Source organism: Epinephelus moara, chromosome 18 (assembly GCF_006386435.1).
Source record: "Epinephelus moara isolate mb chromosome 18, YSFRI_EMoa_1.0, whole genome shotgun sequence".
Taxonomy (NCBI): Eukaryota; Metazoa; Chordata; class Actinopteri; order Perciformes; family Serranidae; genus Epinephelus; species Epinephelus moara.
This window is the reverse complement of record NC_065523.1, coordinates 27,855,337-27,882,267: the sequence shown is the minus strand read 5'-3', so window position 1 is coordinate 27,882,267 and position 26,931 is coordinate 27,855,337. Positions and strand designations below refer to the sequence as shown.

At 42.5% G+C, this 26,931-nt stretch overlaps 1 protein-coding gene across 1 annotated transcript in view; it reads right to left on the bottom strand.

The window, feature by feature from the left end:
- LOC126405033 (voltage-dependent T-type calcium channel subunit alpha-1I-like) overlaps positions 1-26,931 on the bottom strand; it is a 266,041-nt gene that overhangs the window by 92,843 nt on the left and 146,267 nt on the right. The window contains exons 5-7 of the mRNA XM_050068546.1: positions 17,618-17,715; positions 9,560-9,719; positions 751-1,096 (exon numbers count right to left, since the gene is read on the bottom strand). Of these exons, the coding sequence (XP_049924503.1) occupies positions 751-1,096; positions 9,560-9,719; positions 17,618-17,715 (604 nt within the window). The remainder of the gene's footprint in view (positions 1-750; positions 1,097-9,559; positions 9,720-17,617; positions 17,716-26,931) is intronic.

The window sequence follows — 26,931 nt, the reverse complement described above, 5'->3', positions numbered from 1 at the left end:
TAGCTAACCCTACACTTTTCAGGGTTTGATTTTGGTTTTGGAACAGGGAAGAAATGTATATCTTTTTCCAACCTCTCCAGGTAACGAGTATCATTAATACACGACGTGCCCCAGGCACAACATTTAGCTCCACATCCACAAAACCAGCCTGAACATGAAGGAAATCTGAAACCATTGCATTAGAGTCAATGGAGCACAGCTGTGTTGTTGTCGGATGTTATGATCAGCCAGTCTGCGTCCAGGGCGGGACTTAGCAAAAAGTTCAACGTGAAGGTTTGCAAGAAAAGTAAAGTTTTCTTCACGAGTGCAGTGTTACACGGGGTGAGTAATTGATGCAAATGATCGTTTTGATTCCTTTAACAAATTTCTTAATAACCCTTGTCCAGCAGAATGAAATTGTAAACTTTACTTGTGTAGCATAGTTCATATCACATGTTTAAATCCAGTGGGCCTCACTAATGAACATAATCAAATAATAGAGTAAAAAATATTGAATTTAAGTGAATCAAATCAAATTAATTATTTTGAGAAGAATGATTGGATTTGAACAGTTGAATCAGCATCTTGTGTTCAAAGCAATTATCTAATTAAAAAAGCAGCAGCCTTTTAAATGAGTAATATTGTTGAAATCAACAATCTTTAATAACTTTAAAATGCATCTAAAAATGATATTTATTCAGATTTATCATATTAAAAGATCAGTAAACCAAAGCCTAACCTCACCAGTCTTCAAACTGATATGGAACGTACCTGAAAAATAACAATCCAGGCGTAGACGATGTTGTCAAAGTTGATGGCACCTTTGTGGGGGTTAGTACTTCCTGTGTGGCACCGAGTGTAATACTGGTTCCAGTTGATGCACAGACCCATCGCTTCACCAGCACTACTGTTGGCCAGCGGCTCGGGACTCAAGCCCAGAGCCTGCCTGTGGAGCGCGTCCTCCCTGTCCAGGCAGCATGTGCGTCCTCCTTCGCGCCTCGCCGGGACATCGGTACATGACATGATGCCATTATCAGATGCCAGGGAGCAGATGAAGGGGCGTTCGTCATCCTCCTCCGGCTGGTAGTACGGAGCCGGCAGGGTCATACCTGCAGAGCTGGGGTTGGGACAAGGTGAGAAGTTAATTGGTTGTGGAATAAAATCTGCATGTATGATAGTGCATAGTCGATGTATATCCTGTTTTACTACTTCATGAGGGAGCTTCATGAGGATTTCAGCGAAAGAAGGAGAGTCAAGGGGGAGCAAGAGGTGAGAATGAGAAGTGCTAAACCAAGCCTGTGGGATAAATGCATCATTGAGGGGTGAATAAGAAGATGCAAATGATCCTCCAATCCAGTCCACACACACACACACACACACACACTAGAAAGAAGGAGGTCCAGAGGCTGCTGACCTTACTAGAGTAATAAATGAATCAGTATGGAGTTGTAAAAGATATATGCAGTATGTGTTTCTGAGAAAAGAACCTGACCGAGCAGTGAACTAGAGAACAGCGCCTAAAGCCAGTGCAGCAAACCAAAGGCATGCTGACAGGTGTGGTAAACAGGGGGTGGGGTCATGTGCTGGTCGGGCCATGACAACATGAGGAGCTTGAGGATAAAATCAAGCAACACCTAAGACGTCACCTTCAGTTAGGTATAGTCCATTCTCTCCACTCTGGAGAGTAAAGTGTCAAATCGCCACTCTAAATAGACCACTGAAAGTTTCACAGCAGGCGTTTTAGTTCTTAGTTTGTAAACTACTCTATTAAACTTTGTTAGTCAGTGAACCAGAGTTTGAATCAATTTTGTATTGCTTCTTTGCAGTTGGTTTTGCCACCTCAGGAGGGTCACTGAATCCTACATCAGCAACTGTGTTTTTTTTCTTTCTTGTATTTTTTGTTTGGTTTCCCCCTGGTTGGAGGGGTGGAAATCAATACATCTATTGCAAAGACCCAAAGGAGCCCCGGTGACAGCTTTCCAAGCAGCCATCAATGCATCATGAGGTTTATTTTGCACCATTTAACATACATCTAAACCTTTGCCTTCAATGTTCTCTCAGGACTACTCAACAAGACAGAAACAACTGCATTCTTTTGCAGCAAATTCCAGCAAATACTTCACAACAGGATGTTGAGCGCTGCACCAACACTGTAAAGAAATGAAAAAGACTCCTGTTGCAAGTGAATATTTGGGCCCAGTGCCATCACTTATTACCAAACCCTACCTCTCCTTTTCAAATGCCATATTGCTCCTCAGAGCAGAGTTACAACAGGTAGTGGTTGGCATATTTCCCACTGAAATGGGACAACTCTTCAAGTAATGTTTTTGGTAGTCATTGATACTGGCATTTATTTTATTCCTGTTGTGGTGGTATTTCTTGCGTTGGCTATAGGCATCCTTATGCAGTTGTCAGGATGCTCCGGATTTGTTCACAAGATCTCAAGTCTGATGCTACAAATTGATAGGTGGGGGTCTGGAGGTCGGGATGAATCATGTAAGCAGGACACTCATTCAGAAATCAGCAATAGTAATGTGAAATTTGCCAGGTTGGGGTGACTGTGGCTCAGGAGTAGAGCGGGTCACAGCCTAATTGGAAGATCAGCAGTTTGATCCCCAGCTCCTCCAGTCCACACAGACATGGGGTTCAGTATCTTGCCCAAGGATACTGAACCCCAAATTGGCTGTTCCATCGGCATGTGAATGGTTACTGACACCATGTATGGTAGCCTTAGCCACCAGTGAGTGACTGTGTGCGTGAATGGGTGAATTTATATGTCGTGTAAAAGCACTTTGAGTGGTTGGAAGACAAGAAAGACGCTATACAAGTGCAGTCCATGCAGCTAGCTAGTTAGCTACCGAGACATCGGCACCATGCCATTTCTTTAGTTATGTTTTTGATGAAGAAGAGGACCATATTTACATGACGTTTGACTATGATAATATGATAGTTATCATCATTTTAAAATCTTAGTTAATAAAGAAAACACGTGTGGGTTTTTTTGTTGCTTGTACAGCCATCTTGTCTATGATTTCTCATGGAACTCAGTTTCAAGTGTGCGTCTGAAAAACCTCAGTATGGAGAGCCCTGACACCTCACCCTACCCCCTTTCCCCAGCAAGAATCAGGACACCCTACCCCAGATGTGAACGTGCAAAACAGACGGGTAAGTTGTGGCGATGAGCCTTGGTCTGATCTTGACAAAGCAGAAATAACAAGTGGGTTCTGCCGGGGACAGCTCTGCACTGATTATCCTGCTGAACACTTGGACCTCATTTTACTGGGACTGTGATAGGTGGAGATTATCATACATCACTCTCAAGTGTAGGATTTTAATGAGTACCATGAGGTCACCGGAGGGGAGCACTGAAGAGGACGTGTCCACATATCTTCCACCAATCCTTGTGCTTTTACTTAACTTAAATGCTTTTAAAGACCTTTTCATGATCATTTCTAACCACATTTAAGACTGATTTGTGGACAAATCATCTTCATATTCAGGCTTTGCAGGTAAGTATAAAGGTAAGGAGCATATAGACTCAGTTCGACAAAAAAAGTAATAGGCTAGATGGATTAATGAAAGTAGATACAATGTTTGTGGCAATTAAAGCCCTGTCCAACGAGATGAGTTGAAACAGGCAACTACTTGCAATGTGCCGCTCTACAACGTTCTAAAAACCTTCCGGTTCACACCAACGCAACTAGATGAGAAGGTGTATCATCTCTATGCAACAACTCTCCGAACCTCCATACTGATTTTTTCATTTTTCAGGTTTATTTTGTGGCTGAATATAAATTGTAACTTCTTAGAATATGAATAAGGAGAGTGATAGTGAGATACTGGCTACAGTTGCATTTGTAGGATAACAGAAAACAAAACGTCCAACACCGGCACACTGTGAGGACGGAAACAGGGTATGGCGGGGATGGAGCACCTGCCGCAGCAAACGAGCATGCTGTCTGCAGTCATTTTGACTTGACCAGGGTGAGGTGACATGCTTTTTGTTCTTAAACCAGCTGGCAGCAATTTGACCAGCTGAGTTGCAGGTGACGCTATCAACCGGCTTGAGTCGAGCTCAGACCGGCCGGTTGGTTCACACCGCTGCAACTTTTCTCTGCAACATTCTAGAATCGTTTCGTCTTGTCGGGAGTCATTGGTCTGAACTGGGCTTAATATGACACAAACACAAATTTTAGACTATTTTGTGACTTGTAAGGCCTAATATTTATTTAAAAAATGGAATTTAAGACATCTTAAGACTTTGTAAGGACCTGCAGACTCTGTTGTGCTTTTAATCTGAGAGAAATCAGGTCGTTCTCTCTCAACTGGATCTTTGTGCGTTGTCCTGACACAGAGGCAGCTGCATAATCTGCAGTCAAAATGAAAATGGCATTTACCAAGCTAACTAACCAACTGACAAGCACATCATCGAAAATAAGTATGTTCAGCACCAGACAACAGATTGTTTAATCGTGTAAACTAAGTCATGAGGAAACTCGATGCTAGATCCTGCATGTGTGTCCTCTTGCGTGAAATCAGCAGAAAAGCACATCACTCTCATGCGTTGACACCTATTACACACACACACACACACACACACACACACACACACACACACAGAGTCAATTAACTCATTCACTCCCTGTGAGTGCACGTCATGAGTGAGCAAGTGAGTGAGTGAGTGGTGAGTGGCTGATTCCTGCCAAAGTTAATGACACACATCACTAAATTCTGAATCTAACTGATTGCCACCATCTGAAGCACCTCATCATTTCCCGAGATCTCTCCCACACCGCTCTAGTTTTAATGGAAGCATGTCAAAGAGTCTGTCTTTCACTTCATGTCCACCTGGGGGCTCGGGCTTATCTTCCTCTGTGGATTTATTTACAGGGCATGTTGGCTGCCACTGCAACAGTTATGAGCTAACGGGGCTATGCAAGTAACATTTCAAAAACCAATAAACAGAAGAATGAAAAAGGAGAGCATTAAAGGCCCTATTGCCTCTGTGAAAACAATCAGGACAAGTTAATTCAAAGCAATAGATTGTTAAGTGCAAAGGAGAGAATGTAAATGCAAAGCAAGTGAAAACAGCTGCTGAAATGAATTAAAGAGGAATAGTAATAAGAGAACACAACTGACATTAATCAAAGCAAAACTTAAGGAAAGCAATAAGAAAGGTCTTGGAAAATGGAAAACAAACACTGCTGAGCCAGTCAGCGAGGCCAATGAGGTGTCTGTGTGATGTGACATGACTGTGGAGTAAATGAGGGCAAGGTGTGGATGCTCATACCAACGTCTGGACCTGGGGAAGACAAAAATAGCCCCTCTCCATCAGCAGGCCCATTACTGGACGCACACGTTCAGGGTCACACGACCTAAAGTATTTACTCATCGCACTGTCTGTCCCTTCAGCCCTCCTTCTGCTGTCTCTCTATTGGTCTTTTTTCTCACTCATCGCAACTGTTCCTCTTTCCACATCATTTTCCACATCCCCTCTCATTTTATTTATTTATTTAATTTGCATGAGATTTATCAGGACGAGATTGGCTGAAGGCAAGTCATATGTAACGCACACACCTGCACAAGCAGTTTCTTCCACCCTGCAGCTTACCCTGATATACTCACATACACCTCAAGTATGTGCATACATAAAAAATGCATAATGTACATCCTCTTTGTTTCTCCTTCTCTTTCTTCTGCTCCTTTTCTTTCCTCTTAGTCTTCTTCCCCTTCACCCCACCTTTATGTCTTCTTTGTCTCTCTGTCAGATTATTCCTACTTGCCACATCTCTCTAATTTCCATGATCCTCCCATCTCTCCCCATCTATAGCCACATAGATACTGCCGACATGCATCGTGGGAGATTTTCTCCTTGCACCTTGACCACAAACCACACACATGCACTTACGACATGCATGCATGCACATTAATTCCAGGATCGATTTTACCAGTGGCCACAGAGGCTGCACCTCTTCCCATTGAGAGTGGCTTAGAAACCACGCATTGATTGATTATAGCATACAGGTATGCCCTGAGGCACACTGAGCTTGCACTGACTGACAGGACGGCGGAGTTTATGAAGGACACCCGAAACTGAGATCAGAAATCACCATGAAAGAAACTAGAAGGGCACTTGGAGAGCTCAGACTTCCGCCAAGGCCAAATGCCGTATCTCAAAATGTTAACGAAAGTGAAAAATAATTTGTGCATCTGCTCTGTGATTCCAATTCCCTCCAACATTTAACAGGTTCTTCCTTGGCCCGCGCTCCACCCTTCAGCTAAATTTCATGAAAATCGGGCCAGTAGTTTTTCCGTAATCCTGCTGACAAACACACAAATCGAACCAAAAACATAACCTCCTTGGCGCAGGTAAAAATGTTGAGGAAGGTTGTCAGTGGCATTTAAATTGGTGATTTACTAACGATGCTAGAGTGAAGGAGGGGATGAAGACTTGGAGACAGAAGGAGAGAAAGAAAGAAAGAAAGAACGAAAGAAAGAAAAAGAGAGGGACCCTGTCAGAGTAGTGGAGCATGAATGAAGGCTGTTGCCTCCCTGCCTGTGACTTGGCACTGCACAGCATGGCACAGCGAAACCTGGCATCACACTGAGAACACACCTGCCAATGAGAGAGCGAGACAGAGGGAAGGATCAAGGCTACATAGTAGCACAGAAAAGAGACAGTTTCCAGCAATCGTATGAATTGAGACTCCGGGACAGTTGTGAGGGGAAGATTGCACGGCAGAAAGGACGACGCACCACATAAAAAATATATAGAAACCAAGACCAAGGCAGAGGAACAGAGCCCACATGTTTGATCTTGCTTTGGGAGTGCACGGAACAAACTTCCCTTTACAATAAATATGGCTTTTGAAGGGCCACTAGTGGAAGATGTGCTTTGAAATGTGGCAGCTTAAAGGTGTGTGTCTTCACAATAACTCACCCATTTATTGCAGGAATAAATAAGGATTGGAGGTAATGGAAAGGGACCACATATAGATAGGATACTGAGAGGGGAACCAGCTTGTCTGATAGGAGACTTTGTTAAAATAATAAAAGAATACACCACAAAGGCACGAATAAGGTAGAATAAGCTTTCAAAAAAGAATGATAGAGATCAAAAGAGCGAGGTTGTAAAATGGCAAAGTGAATGCTGCACTCGACCGCGACACTTAGCCCTCTCTATTATAACCCCTCAGAGCGCTAACGTTAGCCCTTTATTTAGCATAATAGCCCTCAAGCGCTAACTCAGCACGACCTTTCTAATTAAGCACTCAAGCACCCTCACAAACCTGCATAATATGTTAGTACAATGCTTTAAAATAATATGCAAAAATAATACTTTGATTAAATAATAAGCAACAATCTGCAGCGCAGTCTACCGGAAAGAAAATGGTGTTTAAAGCTGGACTAAAACATTGTAGTTGTCCACTGACCCTGCTGATTAAAAGTTTTGCTTTACTAAATGTAGGAAAGTTAAAATGGAGTCCGTAGCTCTGCTAATCATGACACACCCCCTTTAGCCCAGTGAAGATAAATGCAGAAAACATTGGTTGAAGTCGCATCATAAAGCGATTACTGTAGAGGTTATTACGGTTAATGTTGCCTTTCAAGTTTAAGGTGAGGACAGAGCAGGCAGGCAGGACTGTGCCAGCTGGCGGACACGTGTCCTCTTTCATCTGACTATAGGATCTGTCATTAGTAAACGCTGGGTCAGCATAACCGGAGACAGTGCACGGAGGCGCAGAGTAGTATACACGGCTTATATACATACTAGAACACGCACATCAGAGGTGTGTGCCTTTCTAGCGAGCTGATGGCAGCATAAAAAAAGGAAACTGAGAGAATGCCATGAAACCAAGCACTCCTGAATACTGGTGAATGTCACTCACACACAGACACAGTAGGTGATGCTGTCATGCGGGGTCATGAATATGGAGGCATGCAGCTGGAATCTAATCAAGTTCTTAGTTGCAAACTGTGTAAAACTGAGCTGTTACTGTTGCTTTGAAGCATGAGAGACAGAGATGGAAGGAGGGATAGGAAGAAATGCTGATAGAGTTATGCAAAGCATACAGCATATGTATAGTCTTGTACAAAATGCATGTGAAAGGGGAAGCTATCAGATATAAATATATGCCCATACACAGCATACGAGGGGTTTTGAGCCTAACCTAGAAAATGGGAAGCTAGGCAAGCCAAATGATATCTTTCTATAATCTACCATCTTTCCCTGTTATCATTAGCCATGTTCATGTTTCAAAAATTTGCAGATTCTTTAAGTGAATAATGGTCAGTGATTTGTTGAAAATGGAGAAAGTGGAGTATTGTGCAGTGACCAAATATCTTCATCTCAAAGGAATGCCACCATCTGAAATCCACCATGATATGCTCAATACTGTACATGACAACGGCCCTTCATATGCCACAGGCAAACGCTGGGTACAAGAATCCAAGCGTGGCAGGGAGAGTTTTGAAGATGAGCTGAGGTCTGGGAGACCACCAACTGCCACCACCAAAGAAAACCTTGGCCTTGCCCTGGACGTGATCATGCAAGATTGCAGAATGTCAACACTGTCAAGTAGCAGACAGGTTGGGCTTCAGCAGCAAGCAGATCATTTTCTGAAGAATGAGCTTGGCTTCTCAAAAGTTTCCAAGGGGCATTCGGCGTACCATGTCAACAAACAATTCAGAGGGTGATGCGGACAGTTTTCTTGCTTGATTCATTACTATGGACGAGTGCTGGACCCACCACTATCAGCCTGAAACAAAAGAACAGTCAAAGCAATGGAAGCATGCACCATCTCCCATGCTAAAGTAGGCCAAGTTCATGCCTTCAGCCAGGAAGGTGATGGCATCAGTTTTTTGGGATTCCCAAGGTTTAGTGCTGATTGATTTCCTTAAAAAGGGGTCACACCATCAGCGGAGACTGTTACTCTGACCTATCGAAACACCTCAGAGAGAAAATCTGAGAAAAGAGGCCAGGAATGCTGACCAGAGGACTCCTCTGACAATCCATCATGACATCCATGACTGTGGGTTCTAACTTCTTCCTCATCCACCCTATTCACCAGACTTGGCCGCCTCGGACTTCGACCTGCTTGAACAAAGCTTCAGCTGGCAAACATTTTTCCGACAACAATGACGTCATGGAAGCTGTGGAGGAGTTCTTAGGGTCCCAACCTGAAGCGTTCCTTTCCACTGGGATAAAGGCAAGTGTGTTGCCCTTGAGGGGGGTCATGTTGAAAAATAAAAGCACTGAAAAATCAATATCTTGTTTTGTTTCCTTGAGGCTCAAAACTTTTCAGTCACCCTCGTATGTTTAATCTTGTTCAAAATGCATGTGAAAGGGGAAACTATCAAAAACGAATTGTCCATGTTATAATATACACAGATTTATAACTGTAATATGGCTTTTCAGTTTAACAAGTATGACACAATGAAAGGGAGAAGAATAGGAAGCATATAGGTAAGGTTTGAGGGGAGGGTCACATTCTCTCTACGACACCATAACCTTCACATTATGGTTCATCAACTTAACACAAACGCACACACACACACTGATCTACAGTGTTTAACTCACAGGGTGAAGTTCTCCTCCAGGTAGCAGCGGTTCCTCAGTAGCCCCGCCCACAGCTGCACGCCGATGATGCCAAAGATGAAGAAGACGAAGAAGCAGAGCAGCAGCACGTTGCCAAGCATGGGCAGAGTGTCTAGCAGCAGGTTCACCAGGATACGCATACCTGTGTGTTTCAACAGTTGAATCAATCAGTGATAGATCATCAAAGGCTTACACCATCAATAAGGAAATACAATATTTGCATATAGATTGCTTTGTTGCACAGCTTCTCAACATAACTCAATTACAGGGAATTCTAGTAAAGCTATGTCAATTTGAGAGCTAAGGAGTTGCATACTGACATACTTTGGTTCTAATTTCACTGGTAATATTAATAATTATCTGATGCGCTTGGACTAATGCCAGAACAGTTACAGTTTTAATGTGTTATGTATCTGTGTAAGCATGTATTAAGTGACTGATTGCTCTTCAAATAGGCTGGGTGTCCTTTTCCTTAAGGAGACAAACATACAGCTTTAATTTGTTGGGAACAAGCCCCCTCGGTGGCACCACTGCATAGGAAGGTGGTCAGGGTGGATGTTGGGCACAGGACTTTGAGAACAAGGGTTTGGATCCTAGGGCTGCCCCCTAATTGTCGACCAAACGATAATCGACCAGAAAGATCATTAGTCTACAAAATGTCATTGGTCGCTTAGTCTCAGAAAATTAAAGAAAAAAGAAAAATGTGAAACTCTATCAGGAGCTGCACCTTGTCAAAATAAATCCAAATCTTTATGACTGGACCATGTGGGAATTTAATTTGAAAGGACAGACACAGGAAGTGGCCACACTCAGCAGTCAGACAGGAGTCACGTTACAAACCAATCACAGCTGACAGATATCTAAATGTTGATCATGTTAGTGCAGGGCTACCCAGAGCTTTACATCTGTCCCAGCGCCCAACCTCATGTTTTCAAGGCAATAAAAGACAGCCCCTAATTTCCAGGGCTGGTACCTGCAGTTATTCCACAGGCTAGTTAATAACATGTCGGGCAGGAAATCCAAAGTGTGGGATCATTTTGAGAAGGTGAAGGACGAACCCAAGGTGATATGTAAACTCATCTTCATTGGTTGACTACAAACATGACGTATCATCTGAAACATGGAAGTAGCTACATGCCCATTAGCCCACAGCGTCATGTTACTGTTACTGATACTATTCTTTCTCACACCTTCAACTCAAACCATTGTGTTGCCCCGCACAAAATATATCATTTAATAATCAAATTAATATCGTAAACATGCAGGCGACTAGTCGACTAATGGCCATAAATGATGACTATTGGTCGACTAGGAAAATTCTTGGTCGGGGGCAGGCCTATTGGATCCTAAATACAGCATGTGGTAAGGTTTGGGCAATGAAAACACTTATGGGAAGGTAACTGTAAAAATCATGATTTTGGTTCAATATTGAAACAGGTACAAGTTCAAATCAGTCTTGACTTTTTCCATGTCACCAAGACATTGTTCCCTAGTTCTCTCATTTGCTTACACATGACTACAGAAGGCATCAATCATGCTCTAGTAGGGGATATCATCAGGAGAAAAGGTGAATACACTGCACCTTCTCAGATACATTTATTAAAAATGTTTCCTCAATATGTTGCTAAGAAGTGTAATTCTAATGGTATTACTTTCCCTTTAAAACATATTTGCTGTTGCAATTACGTTGTAATTAACAGAAATCCCAGGGGACAGATTAGTGTAAAAGCATTCCCCACATTTTTGCGTATATGTGTGAGACAGCCACAACAGCTACTAACTACAGTCCACCCCACTAACAAACAAACGTAATCAGGCTACATGCGGTCTCATTCATGATTAGATGAACCCGTAATTGCAGAAATACAAGCGTGTCCCCTGTCGAACAATGATGACCTCATCCACTGTGGAAGTGCCCGCCCTGCAGTGATGACATATTGAGATGTGAATAGTGGAACATAATGACGGATGATTGGACTAAAAGAGAGAGAGACCGAGAGGTGAAACCCACTGATGAGATCACAGCAACCCCGAGCTGACACCTGAGAGAGGTGTGTGTTTTGGTGTCACTATGAGTGTGACTATGTGTGTGTGTTTGAGTGCCATACTGGGATTCGTGAATAACAACTCAACAGTAGGTTAATGTGTCATAAACACAACAGTGCATCTACAGAAACAACAGACTGAATGACAGGAGAGAAGCTGAGACAGACAGAGAGTGATTATGATGATGTACTGTACACACCTTGACAGTATTTACCAGAATGCAAACACCTTAACTTGATGCACTACACACAACAGCACGCAAACAAAAAGACTAGAGGCAAAAAATTTATGTCCTCTCTATTCTTTAATAGCTAATCAATGCTATCACTGATTATGTTCCCATTAAAATGTGTGTGCTCATGTTTAGAGGCCTATTCATTAAGTCAACATACAGTGTGTGTGTGTGTGTGTGTGTGTGTGTGTAGAATTAATTGATTTTCAGTAATTTAAGGGAAACGCACGGGCCTGCATGAGCAGTGCTCGTGCATTGCGGAATCTCTTCCCTTTTACCTTCTGTGCTCATGTAAGCAGGTTAGAGCAGCCACGCTGCCTGTGTGAACCGGGTGATTCAGCTGCAGCTCATCTAAAGATTCAGAGTGTCACCTATTTTTTCCGCATGAGGTGTGAAGCTCGCAGCAAAAATAGACATTGAAATTATCTGTTGATAGTGACAATGGCATCATACCAGCAACATCCCACCTTTTACCTTAGTTTCTGTGTCTGTTATTGTGGAATATGTCACAAACACAAACAGAATATTTATTTTCAAAGATATACTATGTAGAATTTTCTTCTCAGTCATCACTTACGTTAAAAGTGTGTGTGGTGGTGTATTTTTCAGCAGGGACTCTGACGTCTGCCTGTATTTTCTGAGTTCCCTTCTTATTTTCTGAGTTCGGGACATTTATGGCGCTCAGGTGAGGTCAAGGCTTTACAAAAAGGTAGCAACCAGGTGCACGACTGTAAGCAGCAGACCAAAAATATTCAAGACCCATCGAATCACAATTTAAGACAATTTAAGACTTTTTAAGGCCTTGTATCAAGAAAACTTAATTAAAACATTTTAAGACTGGACCTGTAGACACCCTAGCAGGCATCCAAGAGACACAGTTCCAGATGTACGCAAATATAGTGAGGCGAAAAGCCAAACGTGAAACGTGAATCTGGGGTTAGCTTTTACTTTATTTTTGCTGAGGATGTTTACAAACGGTAACTGACTGCGTAGTATACCTTTAACACTTTCTGTTTCTGTTTCAAATTAAAAGCCCTCTGGATTTCTGTGAACAGAATCCTTCATCTATTAACACAAGGCTTTTACTGTAAAATATTAATGGCCATTATCAAAGGTAAACTCAGTGTCAAAGTTAGGGCTGGCAGGCAGCAACACCACTACAGTGGTAACACTGTCTGTGTGAACACAGCATGAGTGTGAGGCACAGCAGTTCAGCAAGGTTGCCGTCACGCACAGGTAGAGGAAGGCAGTGTAGCCTGGGTGTAAGAGTGGTCAAAGTGTAATATGCAGCATTTGCCAAATGATTTATTTCATTAAGATTCAAGTTGAATCCAGACTTTGGCCGAGCTCTCTGCTGAGAAACAAGTTCTGAATGACACATTGACATCAAGTTAATGTGTCCATTTTGGATTAGAAAGTAATAAAGCAATGAAACAGAAATTTGGGAACATTTTATCTCGGGAACGCAGAAGAAAGACTTTTTTTTTTTTTTTTTTTTATCTGGAGGTGAGTATGCACCCGTCCTCCTCTGGCTAATTTGTCTCCCTCCTGTGGTTAATTTGTCTCGTCAAAAGGTATTAAATGGAGAGCAGCGGCGTCGCCGGTGTGTATGTGTCTCTGGTGGCGGCTGGAGGCGAGTCTAAATGTGTTTGTTCCCCAGGGTCCTTGTCATTAGGCCACTGTTCCATTAGGCCTAATTGGGTGAAGAGAGGGAGAGACAGATAGAGTGGGGGGGAGAGGGAGCGGAAGAACGAGACACAGCCTGAGGGTGTGCCGAAAAATAGGGAGTGCCAAAATAAGAAAGAAAGAAAGAAAGAAAGAAAGAAAGAAAGAAAAGAAAGAAAGAAAGAAAGAAAGAAAGAAAGAAAGAAAGAAAGAGTACAGGGTGCATGCAAACAAAATGCAAACATTAAAGGAAAGGAAAGCAAAAGAATCAACAGAGGAAAGAAACAGTATGGTGTTGCACAAATCTTTTTCGCAGCTCTTTATGCTTTACCTCCATTGTCTTATTCTCTCTTTCCTCCACTACCTGCCTCAACCCCTCTCTCTCCTGGTGACTGCACCAGTTCGCCAGCTCCTGCTGTTCCCAGATAAAGATGGATGCCTCCCTTTGCGCCACAACGGAAACACATTTACAGCTATCTGCCTGCGCTATTTACTGTACTAAACCCGGAGAGTTCTCCTCTCTTCTCTTCCTCCTCCTAACACTAGCTTCCATAGTTTTCGTCATCTCCCCCACTCCTGTTCTGTCTAGCACTCCTTCTACCTCACACCAATTTCACAAAAAAAAAAAACAGAAGTCAAACACAACAGCACTCACAAACAGAGACGCACACACAGCACGGGACTATTATCTGTCATTTTGTTGGAGGGTTACAAATTGAGGTGTGTGAGGGGTCAGGATGCGCTCGTGCTCCCCGTGTATCTGTGGGCAAAGTAACGATCCAACAAAACAGGGAACAAATAGCTTTATCCGCATGCTTCCTAACCCCTAATGGGGTCACTGATAGGGGACAAAATCCTGCACACTCATGCAGCTTACTGATCACGAGGTAAACAAGTAACGGTATGAATACATCACATGCACGCAGACAACACTACAAACAAATATGCACAAGGGAAACTGAGTTGGCTCATGCACACACGTCTATAATACACACATATATGCATATGCAGCAGCCACTATGCATATGCTAACAAACCCATGTATCTGGAGATTCATGCTATGACGCATAATCATCTCGAGAATAGCAGATTTGTTTACAACTTGTCCCTGAAACACTGTGCCCACTCTACTGCACACAATATCTCCTAATCAGGAACTTGAAGCATAATGCAGTTAAGTTCCACATTCTCTGAGTGCTGCTGGTGTCTAAAATATTGGGCTGAGTGGGACGGCTCCAACCTGAAAGATAACTTGCCCTTCGGAATGTGTGGAAAATTTAAATCAATTCCGCCGCTGAGGACGGGCTGCTTTTTCAGGTAATTACACTAAATATGAAGAATCTCCTGTGATTGGGCTCTTACACAGTGTGCAAAAATCAGTAGGAATCCGCTCTAGGTAAAGGAAAAGCTATACTTTTGGATTTGTATGCATGCATTGGTCTCAAAGGTGTGTTTAAAAAGAATTTAAAGATTTTCAGAGGGAGGTGTTGAAAGCAGCAGAGAAGCAAAACAAGATATATAAGCAGAAAAGATAAAATAATTGGCTGCGGAAAAAACAGATAGAAAAGCTTTGGATGTTGGCTTGTAGAAATAACACAAAGGAAGCAAAGCTTGTGGACAAAGTGTTGTAGCAGTCCACACCTACAGTTTTCCGATGTGTGGCCACTAAGCATCTCACAAGCAGGCTCGTCTCTCTGCCTTGCATGTAAAACTTTCTGATCACTAGAAAGGTTTCATTTTGCTGCAGTGTCTGTCCCCGAGGCCCAAACTGAATTAGGCAACAGGGCTTTCATGCAATCAGCTCCATCTGCTGCGGACTCATTTCATGATTATTTGGAAGAGACCATCTCTCTCAGTGACTTTAAGATACAGACGAAAAGTTTTATGTGCTTTGTTCTTATCTGAACTGGCTTAAACCAAAAATGTTTCAGTCATTCAAAAAGACAAAGTGTGTGTTAAAACATTTGTCACTTACATTAAAAAAAAAGTATAAACTCACATTAAGCATGCCGTTTTTTTGATTAAAACGAGAATCTCTGACTTATCTCAAACTTCATTACCCACAATTAGCATTAGCTGCTAATGCTCGGCTCTCTGCTAAAGTGCTGGAACTAAGCGATGAGACCAGTCTGCACCTAGCTTGGGCTGGCTAATTGGTGCTTACAATGATTAAGAGCTCCCTGTTAGAGCAGCAGGACAAAGAAATCAATAGGAGTTAAAAAGTTTGGCCAAGAACTGAGTTTGAGATGAGAGGAACAGGGTTATGGTCACGGACTGATCAGTGGAGCAGCATTAATGGATGGTTTGTAAATCTGATAAAGCTGTGACTCAGGGCCTGAGCTGGCTGTGTGATTAAGCATAAGATGAATGTTTAATGATCCCCGTGGGGAACAGGTGGCACGCGGGTGCACAAAAAAAAGGAAAGCCAGAGATGTAATACATATACATGAGTTTTCATGAAGATGCATTTGGGCTTTATGTGGACTGACAGATACACATGAGCACAGAGAAACACTACAAGAACAAGTCTTCCACCCGTATGACCACATACTTCATTTGTTCATACCCTCTAAGGAGCGTTTCCTAAATTAGTACCCCCACAGGTTAGGTTAGTTTTAAGAACAGAATCTTGGTTGTCATCATGTTATATACACTCACCGGCCACTTTATTAGGTACGCATGTTCAACTGCTTGTTAAAGCAAACAGCTAATCAGCCAATCATGTGGTAGGAACTCAATGGTCAAGACGACCTGCTGAAGTTCAAACCAAGCACCAGAATGAGGAAGAAAGGTGATTTAAGTGACTGTGAACGTGGCTGGGTATTTCAGAAACTGCTGATCTACTGGGATTTTCACGCACAACCATCTCTAGGGTTTACAGAGGATGGTCCCACAAAGAGAAAATATCCACTGAGCAGCAGTTCTCTGGGTGAAAATGCCTTGTTGATGCCAGAGGTCAGAGGTTTGCTGATAGGAAGTGTGGAAGTTGTTGTACATGAATTACGATCTTGATATGGTTTATAAGGTGGCAGTACTGCAAGAATAGCTATTCTCCCTTAATAAAACTTAATAAATATGGTCTATACCTATGTAGCAAAACACAAAACTACAATTGTTAATGGCTGTTCCCATGCACTGTTTGTATGGTATCTCGCAGTCACGCACCTAAATTAGTACATATCCTACGTAATTACAAGCTGGTAATTTGCACATGACCCACACACATTGTAAGACTGCAATCACATGAACGATGTGCTGCAGGTCGAAAAGAAGGAAGCAGTCCGGAGTGGTCCAGTAAGGAGGCAGGATGGGGCAGTGGGTGTTCAAAAAACACAGGACTTTCCCCCAGGAGACTGGTGTTCAGAACTTTGAGTCATTTTAGGGTACATTGTCAGCATGTTTCTTTCCTAAATCTAACCTCTATAACTGTACGTACGTGTGTAAGTACAGTATGAGTATTATATATATATTAAGTGATGTGTGTGAATCTTTGTAGGCTATCGTGCAAACCATTGCATGAGGATACCTTGTGTCTAAATAATTCTAAGTGAAGTAGTTGTAACTCCGAACATGTTTCCCCATTCTAAAGTGGCATCATTGGTCATAACTACGTCACTCGTGGTTCGACACTTTAATCCACATGGATTCCCCATTATAATGTTGCCTCCCCTTCACACTTAGTAAATCCACTGTAGCACAAAACTACTGCAATTAAAAGGCCCCTACAGTATAAGGTCCATATTGAGCACATTAAGATTGTAAGTCATGTACAACACCTTCCTTGCTTCCTATCAATAAGCAGTAATTATGAGGTTATTTAGAGAAAACTCCTAGCCAGCGGCCATATTGTTATAGATTATGGTCATGTAGAATAAGGTATTAACAAGGGCTTTATAATGACTTATAAAGAGCCAATATGCTATTTATATTAATGTCAATAAGCAACTAGTTAATGGTGAATATGTGTACCTTCAAATAAAGTGTTAATGTGTCATTTTTTTGGGAGGACAGTCTACAGAAAATACTCACATGAAAGCACACTTCGCCCACACTTTTGCACAAACAAATACACACACTGAAGCTTAAAATGTTCTCACTTGGCACTCTGTTGATCGCTTTAAGGGGCCGAAGGACCCGCACTGTCCGAATGGCCGACAGGTTGATGTTCTGCAGGTCCAGAGAGTACTCTACCATCCTGGATAAACAGACAGGGGGAGAAAGAAAAGACAAAGAAAAACAGAACATCATTTAACCTTTCTGTAGTTGCTTGGGTGAGCTGCCGCTTCGCAATATGACAAAAAAGGATTACCACAGTGGCCAGCTGGACCAGAGACCTCTACTCAACATCAATGGTCACTCTTTGATCCAGTCTCACCTGCCCCCCCCCCTCCCTCTCCCAGAGCTGTGTGAGCTTCAACAGTATGGGAAATGCACTGCAAAGAGCGTTGCAACACTCAAGAGAAAGTGGTGAGGGGGATAAAGTGACAAAGCATCAAAAGGGGAGAATAACATGAAAGGGAGGTGAGGGAGAGAAAGAGAGGGAGCGGGAAAAAGAGGGATTCATTCTATTCTAAGTGTTGCCTGCAGGATGTTGTGGCTCAGTCAGAGCCTGGCATCTGTTAGCAAGTCATTTCCACAGCATGGCTAAGCTGTTTGTGCCCCCAAACCCAAACCACTTTCACAGGAGAATGGCCACGCTTTGCCATGTGTGTATCTGTGTGTGAACGCAGTGTGTGTGTGTATGTTTGAATGTAGCACACTTACATTACATGACTGTTATCATCAAAACAGAGACAGTGGAAGTGAGTTTTACAGTATGTGTTTAAAATGAGAGCGAAAATGACACTGTCTGCATTGCAGTGCAAATGGCATATATTGTGTAATAGTTTTTAAGTGTGTCTGTGTGCAGAATCGATGTGCCCAGGGCTACAGTAGTGTTGGAACAGCATGATACCAACAGCAGCAGCAGCACCACCAGCTAATAACACCCAGAGCACATCCGCTGGCTCTCACAAAACAAGCCAAGCTCACTGTTTCTCTCACAGATAGACTTACAAACCATTCCATTAATAATAATGTGATACGTTATTCATCCCACAGGGAAGTTCTTTCTATTTGCCCTTCGCCACAGCGCAGTATCTGCCCATCTACTTGAGCAGGATTACTTGGAGTAACAAGAGTTGGAAGGCAAACTAACAATTTATTCATACGTGATATATGTCTAAAATAAATCTATGGACGGAGCAGGATCACACGTTTGGGTGAGATGCTTACTCTTTCTGGACCAGTGGCAACAGCCTTATCTTTTTGTTCTTACTGTGAAGCTTACAAGCCCCACATTTGAAAGAATGCATCCTTACAAGAACGAAGAGGCACGTCGCAGATCAATTTTATTTACCCGCTGTAGAGGGAAGTACAGAAATGCCACACAGCAGCTTGATGAAAATGTCACAGCGTAGAGAAGAGCATAAGAGTTGTTTTGGGGCCGGGCTGATCCCGCTGGGCGCAGTGGTGTTATTACAACCTGTCTCAAACATTAAAGTATCTGTGGTCGCTCTAATGATTTCGTGTGAGCTGCTGAGAGACTGAACAGGAGGATAAAATGTCAAAAGGGAGTTTTGAAACAATTAAAACATACATGGAGTCCCTTTAGTGAGCTCAAGGGCACTGAAAGTGATTTTTTTATATAGCTTGATTAGGTTACAGGGTAAGAATGGGATGATAAATCATTTTATCATTGAACACGGCAAAAAACACTCACAATGAGTTGATCATGGTGAATTTTCATTATCGTGTCCATTATATGAAAATAAAACAGATAAAACAGAACTGAGTCACAAAAAACTGTAAATCATAAAATCAAGTAAGATTTTAGGAAGTCAGAGCTAGTTAAAGGCTGAAGTGAACCGATATGCTTTTAGCTTTCTTTTGAATATATTTAGCGAGCTAGCTTCCCTGATACCTATAGGTAGTGTGCTCCATAGCTTTGGGGCATAATATTATGTCCAGCAGCTACCAAACAGACTGCTGGCCAACAAACAATAAAATAAACTCTGCAAAAACAAGCTGCACATGGCAACCTCAAAAAATGCAAATTATCTAAATAAAGCATTGGCATATTTCATATCCAAAGCTATGATGCCATTCTCAAAAGAGCACTTCACCCACAAAATGACCATATCTGTAGTGATTACTCAACATGTGTTACCTTGAATTTGTGAGGAAAGCTTTGTTTTTCTGGAATGCCTCCATGATGAACGGAGAATCCAAAAAGCGAACATTGTTTATGAACTGAAGTTAATGGGGACCATCCAAAACTATATCAGAACATCTATTTACAAACACTTACACAACTCGTGCAGTATAATCCAAGTGTCATCTATTTAGCTGTATGCTCAGTTCTTCCTAAACACACGCATTTTTGCTAAAATTGTATAAAATAAAACACTTCCGCCTACGAGTAGGGAGCCCTGAGCATGCCCTAACACATGTGTGCGTATGAGCCCTGGTTGAGCAGAGTTCAAACGCACATGTGCCCAGGCATGCTACTCAGCCAAGCATGAGCCTGTTCTTAATGATGCATTTTAAATCGTAAGGTTATAGCAAAAATGCATGTCTTCTGAAAAAACTGGGAATATAAATGGATAAATGAGACTTTGATTATTCTACACGAGTTGTTGAGTGTTTGTAAACGGATGTTTTGGTATACTTTTGCCGATGTTAAACACGGTCCTGGTTAACAACGTTCGCCTTTTTTGGATTCTCCGCTGACAGGAGTCATGAGAGATTTTTCTTCCAGATTTAAGGTAACATACGGTGAGTTAGTGATAAACAGATGACCATTTTGCAGGTAAAACATGTAAGGTAAAGTGATTTTACTAAGTTTTAGTTTGAAGCATATTTTGATGATCATTGGGACAATATCATGAATTATTTTAGCCAAGATAATTGGGACATGAAATTTTCATATCATCCCATGCCTATTACAGAGTTAGAACTTAACTATTAGATAGATAACACCAACAAAAGCATTAGCAGTTGCATAGATGAGCACATGTATTGTTTCGTTCGTGGTCCAATTGCATCAGAATGACAGAGCAGAGCAGCAAAAAAGTGAAAGAGAAAACCTAAGATGATCAGATGTGGGTCTTCAGACGTGTGTCTTTGTGTGTGTGCACGTGCACTGTGTGTATGCATGCGTGTGCGTATGCTTGCGCGCTCTATAGAAGTGTCTCTTCCTGTACACATCAATCAGGCCGCTGTGTTTGGGAGGGTAATTAGTGGACTGCCGGAAGCGTCCTTTTTATGATTGTTCTCTGTTTTTCACATTCCTTTTTTGCTTGTGACGCCTTCATCTCATTCATGCTTTTATGTGACTAGCGTGTGTGTGCGTGTGTGTGCATGTTTATATCGATATGAAATGCGGAGCTTCAGGGGAAACCTAGGGTAGACCTTGTGAGAAGAGTTCAGAGGCACATTTAACATGAGAGACAAGGAAAAAGAGTCTCAATTCTTGACATGTAAAATCTGTAGCTGTCAAATGAACAAAATCCCTTCATCAAAGTTAGCAGGGAAGTTGAAGCAAGTAGTTTCTCTGCATCATTTACATAAAAAACATCATTCTTGCTTTTGACAGTAAAAAGAAATACTTTAAACTGTGAGTGTGTCCAAGAGAAAGGGCTGAATATCCCAAACTACAGCTGCAGTGCCGTCTTGTTTGGCCCTGTTTAATCATGAATCACAATCAATCTACTGTAGACTAGAAGGGCAAGTCTACCAAATGTAATCAGGTGTCCTTGCATAATATATCTGAAAAGATGCACCAGGTGTGTGTCCATCAGGTTGAGTCACGGCACAGCTCCTTAATATGCTTGAAAAATAAAAACATCAGTCGGCTCGGCTCAGTGTGAGAAAGTCTTTTATCATTTCTTTGACCTGGTAACATTCTTCAACCTATCTGAGGCATACATTAGAATAAATACGGAATGCAAGGCTGAGTTTTTATGAAAAGGGTCATGCCTCATCCTTGGATCAAGTATCACAGCAGACACACACAAGGAGACATGCTGCAGTATATCTGTTGTCACAGATAGCAGACAGGCTTGCAAAAATAAGTCTCAGCGCAGTGGATTAGGCAAAGATAAAATATACAGTATAGAAAATAAAACAGACTGCATGTGGCAGGAGCAAAAGCACGAAACCCCCTTTAGAGCCTGTCTGGACGAGAGCCTGGTCTGCATGGGGTCTGAAGGGGAGATGACAAGGGAAGATGTGCATCCAAGCATACGAAAAAAGAAAGAAGAAGAAGAGGGAGGGTGAAGGAGGGAGGGTGAGAGAGAGAGGTGGTGCCCGTGGGTAACAGACACAGAGCTCATAGCAGACTGTCGGCTGTGATTTGGCCTGGTAAGTTTGGCAATGCCCTCTGCAATTAGCCTAGACGCTAATCTAATGGCTGCTGCCAAGAGGAAAACGAAGACGGAGGCGTTCGCACAAATGCATATACAAACACAGGCGAGCACATACACAGATTAAACAAACTCAAAAGGCATAAAATGACAGACTGTAATCTGTGTGGGTAATTCTGTGCCACTAACACACACACTCACACACACACTCACACACAAACTATGAGCATCCACTGGGGATAAAGTGATTCAGCTCAAATGAAGATGAATGTCCCTCCACCTACCCTGCTAAGTCTGTTGCTCTGCCTTTCTTTGTGTGCTATTATACCAGCCGCTCTCCCTATCCATCTCTCTCTCTCACACACACACACACAGAGTCACACACACTTGCTTTATCGTCCATGTCTGAGCCTCTCATTTTCCTTCGTTCAGAGCAGGTGTTTGAGCAGGTGTGTTTGCTTTTGTTTTGTGCACGTGCATCCATCTAGCGTGTGTGTAAATGTGTCCCATGGTAGCAGCCTGTGTGAAGGACACTTTGTAAGAGTGTGCCGAAATTATGCAATAACTAACACAATATATGACCATGGTTTTGTATATTCTTGTGGGCAGGTGTCATTTCAGCAGTGGGCGTCTCTCGAAAACTTTGAATTCTTAGTTCATTCCTTGCTTTCTTTTCATCTTCCTGTATGACTAATAAACAAATTTTACTTCCAATGTAAACATATGTTGAAGCCCAAAACAACATTTGTGCCACCTACTCCACACAATCAAGTATTGGGCAGTGCTCTGGTGTTAATTGATGCGGAAGAATTCAAGCGTGTTTTCATCTTTACCCTGGTGAATACCCCATACTGTAGCATACTGCAGCAGGCACAGTCTTCTGTTATACTTTAGTGTCTGTGGCAGGGTACCGGAGGTAGTTGCCTTATGGTTGTATTCTCAGAGGACACCCCACAATGCTGCATGTACAATGGGCTTCCGGAGAAATGTCTCTGAGGCTTTATTTGACATGTTTCCCGGGTTTGTGGCGATACTGTTAAAGGGACAGTTCACCCCCCAAATTAAAAGCACATATTTTTCCTCTAACCTGTAGTGCTGTTTAGCAGTCTAGATTGTTTTGGTGTGAGTTGCTGAGTGTTGGAGATATCAGCTGTTTGTTTGTTTTTTTAATTTCATATACTTTATTAATTCAAATTTTTTCACTCTTTTGTCATTAACACACAGGTCCGAAAGACACACACATGCACAAACAGGACCTATACATGCACAAAGGGGGGGGTTCGGTGCCTTGCTCAAGGGCACCTCGGCAGTGCCCAGGAGGTGAACTGGCACCTCTCCAGCTACCAGTCCATGCTCCATATTTGGTCCAGACAGGGACTTGAACAGGCGACCCTCCGGTTCCAAACCCAAGTCCCTATGGACTGAGCTACTGCCGCCCACTAGGGTTGCAAGCCGGAGTCGAACCTGCGACCGCTGCAGCGAGGCATCGCTTCTACATGGGGCGCCGGCACTATCCACTACGCAACCGACGCCCCAAGATGTCTGCCTTCACTCAAATGTAATGGAACTAGATGGCACTCGGCTTGTGGTGCTCAAAGCACCAAAGAAATACATTAAAAAGACTGAACAGCAATGTCTCTTTACAGGAATCGTGACACGGTTCCTCCACAGACCTTGTTGTGAGCAGTTTTATGTAGGAACTATTTTCTTTCTACTGAACTACACCATTGCGTAGCAGGAAGAGTGCATCTGCTAGGGGGGCTGCTGTAGCTCAGTGGTTTGGCAGATCAGCGGTTTCAATCCCCGGCTCCTCCAGTCCACAGCAAAGTATTCTTGAGCAAGATACTGAACCCCAAATTGCTCCTGATGGCTGTTCCATTGGTGTGTGAGCATGTCAGAAAACAAAACAAAACTGTGTAGCAGGTGGCACCTTGTATGGTAGCCTTGGCCACCAGTGTATGGATATGTGTTAATGGATTAATGTGATTTGTAGTCTAAAAAATGTGCTCAGTGGTCGGAAGACTACAAAGGTTCTATACAAGTACAGGTCCATTTAGGTACCCTAGCACCACTGGGCTAGCTCAGCTTCAGACAACACAATTAATGTTTACATGTAGCAATGTCACGAGCACGAGCCTCTCATACATGAGTAGATGCACACTTCCTTCAGCATGGTGATATGGTTTGCAGGTGTAGTTTGGCAGACAGAACATAGTTTCAACATGAAACTGCTCACAACAGGGTCTGTGGATTATCTTGAGTAACCGAGTCATGATTTCTGAAAAGAGATGTTGCTGCTTAGTTTTTTTTAAATGTATTATTTAGTGCTTTGAGCACCACAAGCTGAGTGCCATCTAGTTCCATTATATTCAAGAGAGGGCAATATCTAAAACAATCTAGACTGATAAATAGCACTACAGGTAACAGGAAAAATACCTAGTTTCAATTTTGGGGTGAACTGTCGCTTTGCAATGTTGATTATACTCTGGCATAAAGGCCACACAGGTAAATCACCTGCTTTTAAAACTTTTCAAACTGGCTCTAATTCTGTAAAATACCAAGTATTATATGAACTTTACTGACAAGCCAATTAGCGGCTGAATAAATGGATGCTGATGACACCTGTAGTTTGGTTCCCTCTACATTTGCCTTCTGGTCTGTTTAGTGTTCACACTGAGGTATAACACAGCAAACAGAAGTTGTAAACATGAAGTCGCACGGACTGACAGGTTACTCATTCGTTAGACAGTTTTGGTGACCTGTCATCTTGCATCAACAGCACGACACACACTCCCAAAGATGAAAATGTGAAAATGTCTGGAGTGACTGAAAATCACGCAGCACCTAACAGCTCTTGACAGCGTTATTAATTTTCTCTCTGATTTTAATAAGGAGCTTACAAAACCCATGAACAAAGAGTTAGAAGCAGTAGACGAGACGGGAGTGGAGTCATAATGACAGTCTGTTACAACCAGAGCAGGGAAACAAGTCCTGGAGCCAACAAGTGCCCCAAGTAATGACAAATACTATTCCTCTCCTGAACGGCACATTAAGTGTTGATAGGACTCTACAATCAACAGGATGACGATATTTGTCAGTGCCCAAAAAACTATCACAGACCCTTTTACTGTCAGTAAACAATATAACGTATTTTGGTGGGCAGGGCTTAGCTGGAGGCAATACAATTCTCTACAGACATTAGCTAGCACCAGCTAGCAAGTCCTCTTGGCTTGCTTTAGACAATGGAGGAAGATGACACAAGTGTTGCATTCAGAAATATTCATTCCGAGTGCCGGAGTGCACTCTGGCATAAACTGGACTGTTCGTAAATTCGGAGCACTGTCAGAATGTATGATTAGGTTATCCAGAGCAACGCACTCTCGGAGTGGCAGAGCCCTCCCTGGGCACTCTGAGGAGGCGGAGCAGCAGAGCGCCAAGCTGAGTGAATGTGTAATTCACATCACCGTTCGTTCATTCATGCAGAAATATAATGCTCGGTTTCTTCGACCAACAGGGCTCTCATTTTAGTGTAGAGCAACAGACTGAATTTATGAACGCACCATGTCAGGTCACTCACTCTCAAGGACCACGAGTGTTACTTGAATAAGTAAACACGGACCAAAGGGACCAGACTGGCCGACCCGTATGCTCCCACTCAGTGGATGGATGATTTGACAGGACTGCTGAAGGTGGGATGGCCGGCTTTGTGGTTGGTTACTATGTCAATCTTACAAAGGAGGACGACACTTGAACGGTTTCCTCCAGTTTGTTTTGCTATCGTAGCTAACGTTAGCTAATGTGCTAAAAAGTTAGCGTTATGGAGAAATCCAATATTACTCTTAATACCTCCCCAATTTCTGATGAGGTGGACATGATAACCCTTAATACACATAACGTTATTCATCCCTACAACAGGAAATACCTTTTCCCTAACCTGATATAAAGTGTGCGCTGCACATGAGAGCATTTTTATGATCCCCTCCATCCAGTCCTTTTGTCGTATCGCATTTAACCATAGTTGGCTTTGTTTTTGTTGACAGGCATAGGCAGCTGGTATGTGATAAAATTTAAGTTTTCAGCCATGACTCCTTCTATTCTGGCTTCCAATAACACAAAAAAAAAACATTTTAAGACTCCTACAGCCCTGTGGTGGAGAGTCGAGAGTCGTGTTTTGCCTCCAACTCATAAAATGAGGTCATCATGTCGGCCCTAAAAGGGTCTTTAGTTATGGTTTGGCTTTCCCTGACTTTTGGATTTTGTGGCCCTACAACAATGTCAGCAGCAATTTGTCAGTTGAATGCAAACATATGCCATTTTTGGCATTTGCTGAAACAAGTCATACTCTTGTTTTTTTTATCGGAGAACAGACTGTTGTGGTCCAAATCTTTATACAAACTTTCTTACCAGTCAAACATATCCACACAAAATAGGAAGATCCCCACATTTCATCTACAACACTGAAAAGGGTGTGAGGGCAGCCACAGTCATCATAGACAAGTTCATTACTTGCTAAACGCTATGGACACTGTATTATTAATCTACTAGTCCATACCCATTGGTAGCTTTGCCATCTTCTACCTATGCCAATCCTCAATGCCTATGTGCAGTTTCATGTAGATTGACCACATCAGTGAGTAGAAAAACATGGGACAGACAGAACAGACTGACAGTTTCCGTGATTATGTACAGCATACCATACCATAACTCAGTCATGGTATGGTATGCTGGTATGGTAAAAATTAGAAAAAAAACAAAACATTGGTCCACAGGGGGAGCCACAGCGATCGGTCGCATTTTAGCCATTTTTAAGCATTTTTCTGTTGTTATAGCGCCACCCAGTTGCCAATTAGAGTTAAATTTCTCCAGTCACCTTGAGGCGTCCTGTTCTACATATCTACCAAGTTTAGTAAAAATCGATATGGAGGTCAGGCCAAGATCATAAATTAGCTCTCTAACGCCCCCATTTTGTTTGATGGGGTCAATAATGGAGGGGTCCCCTCAGATTA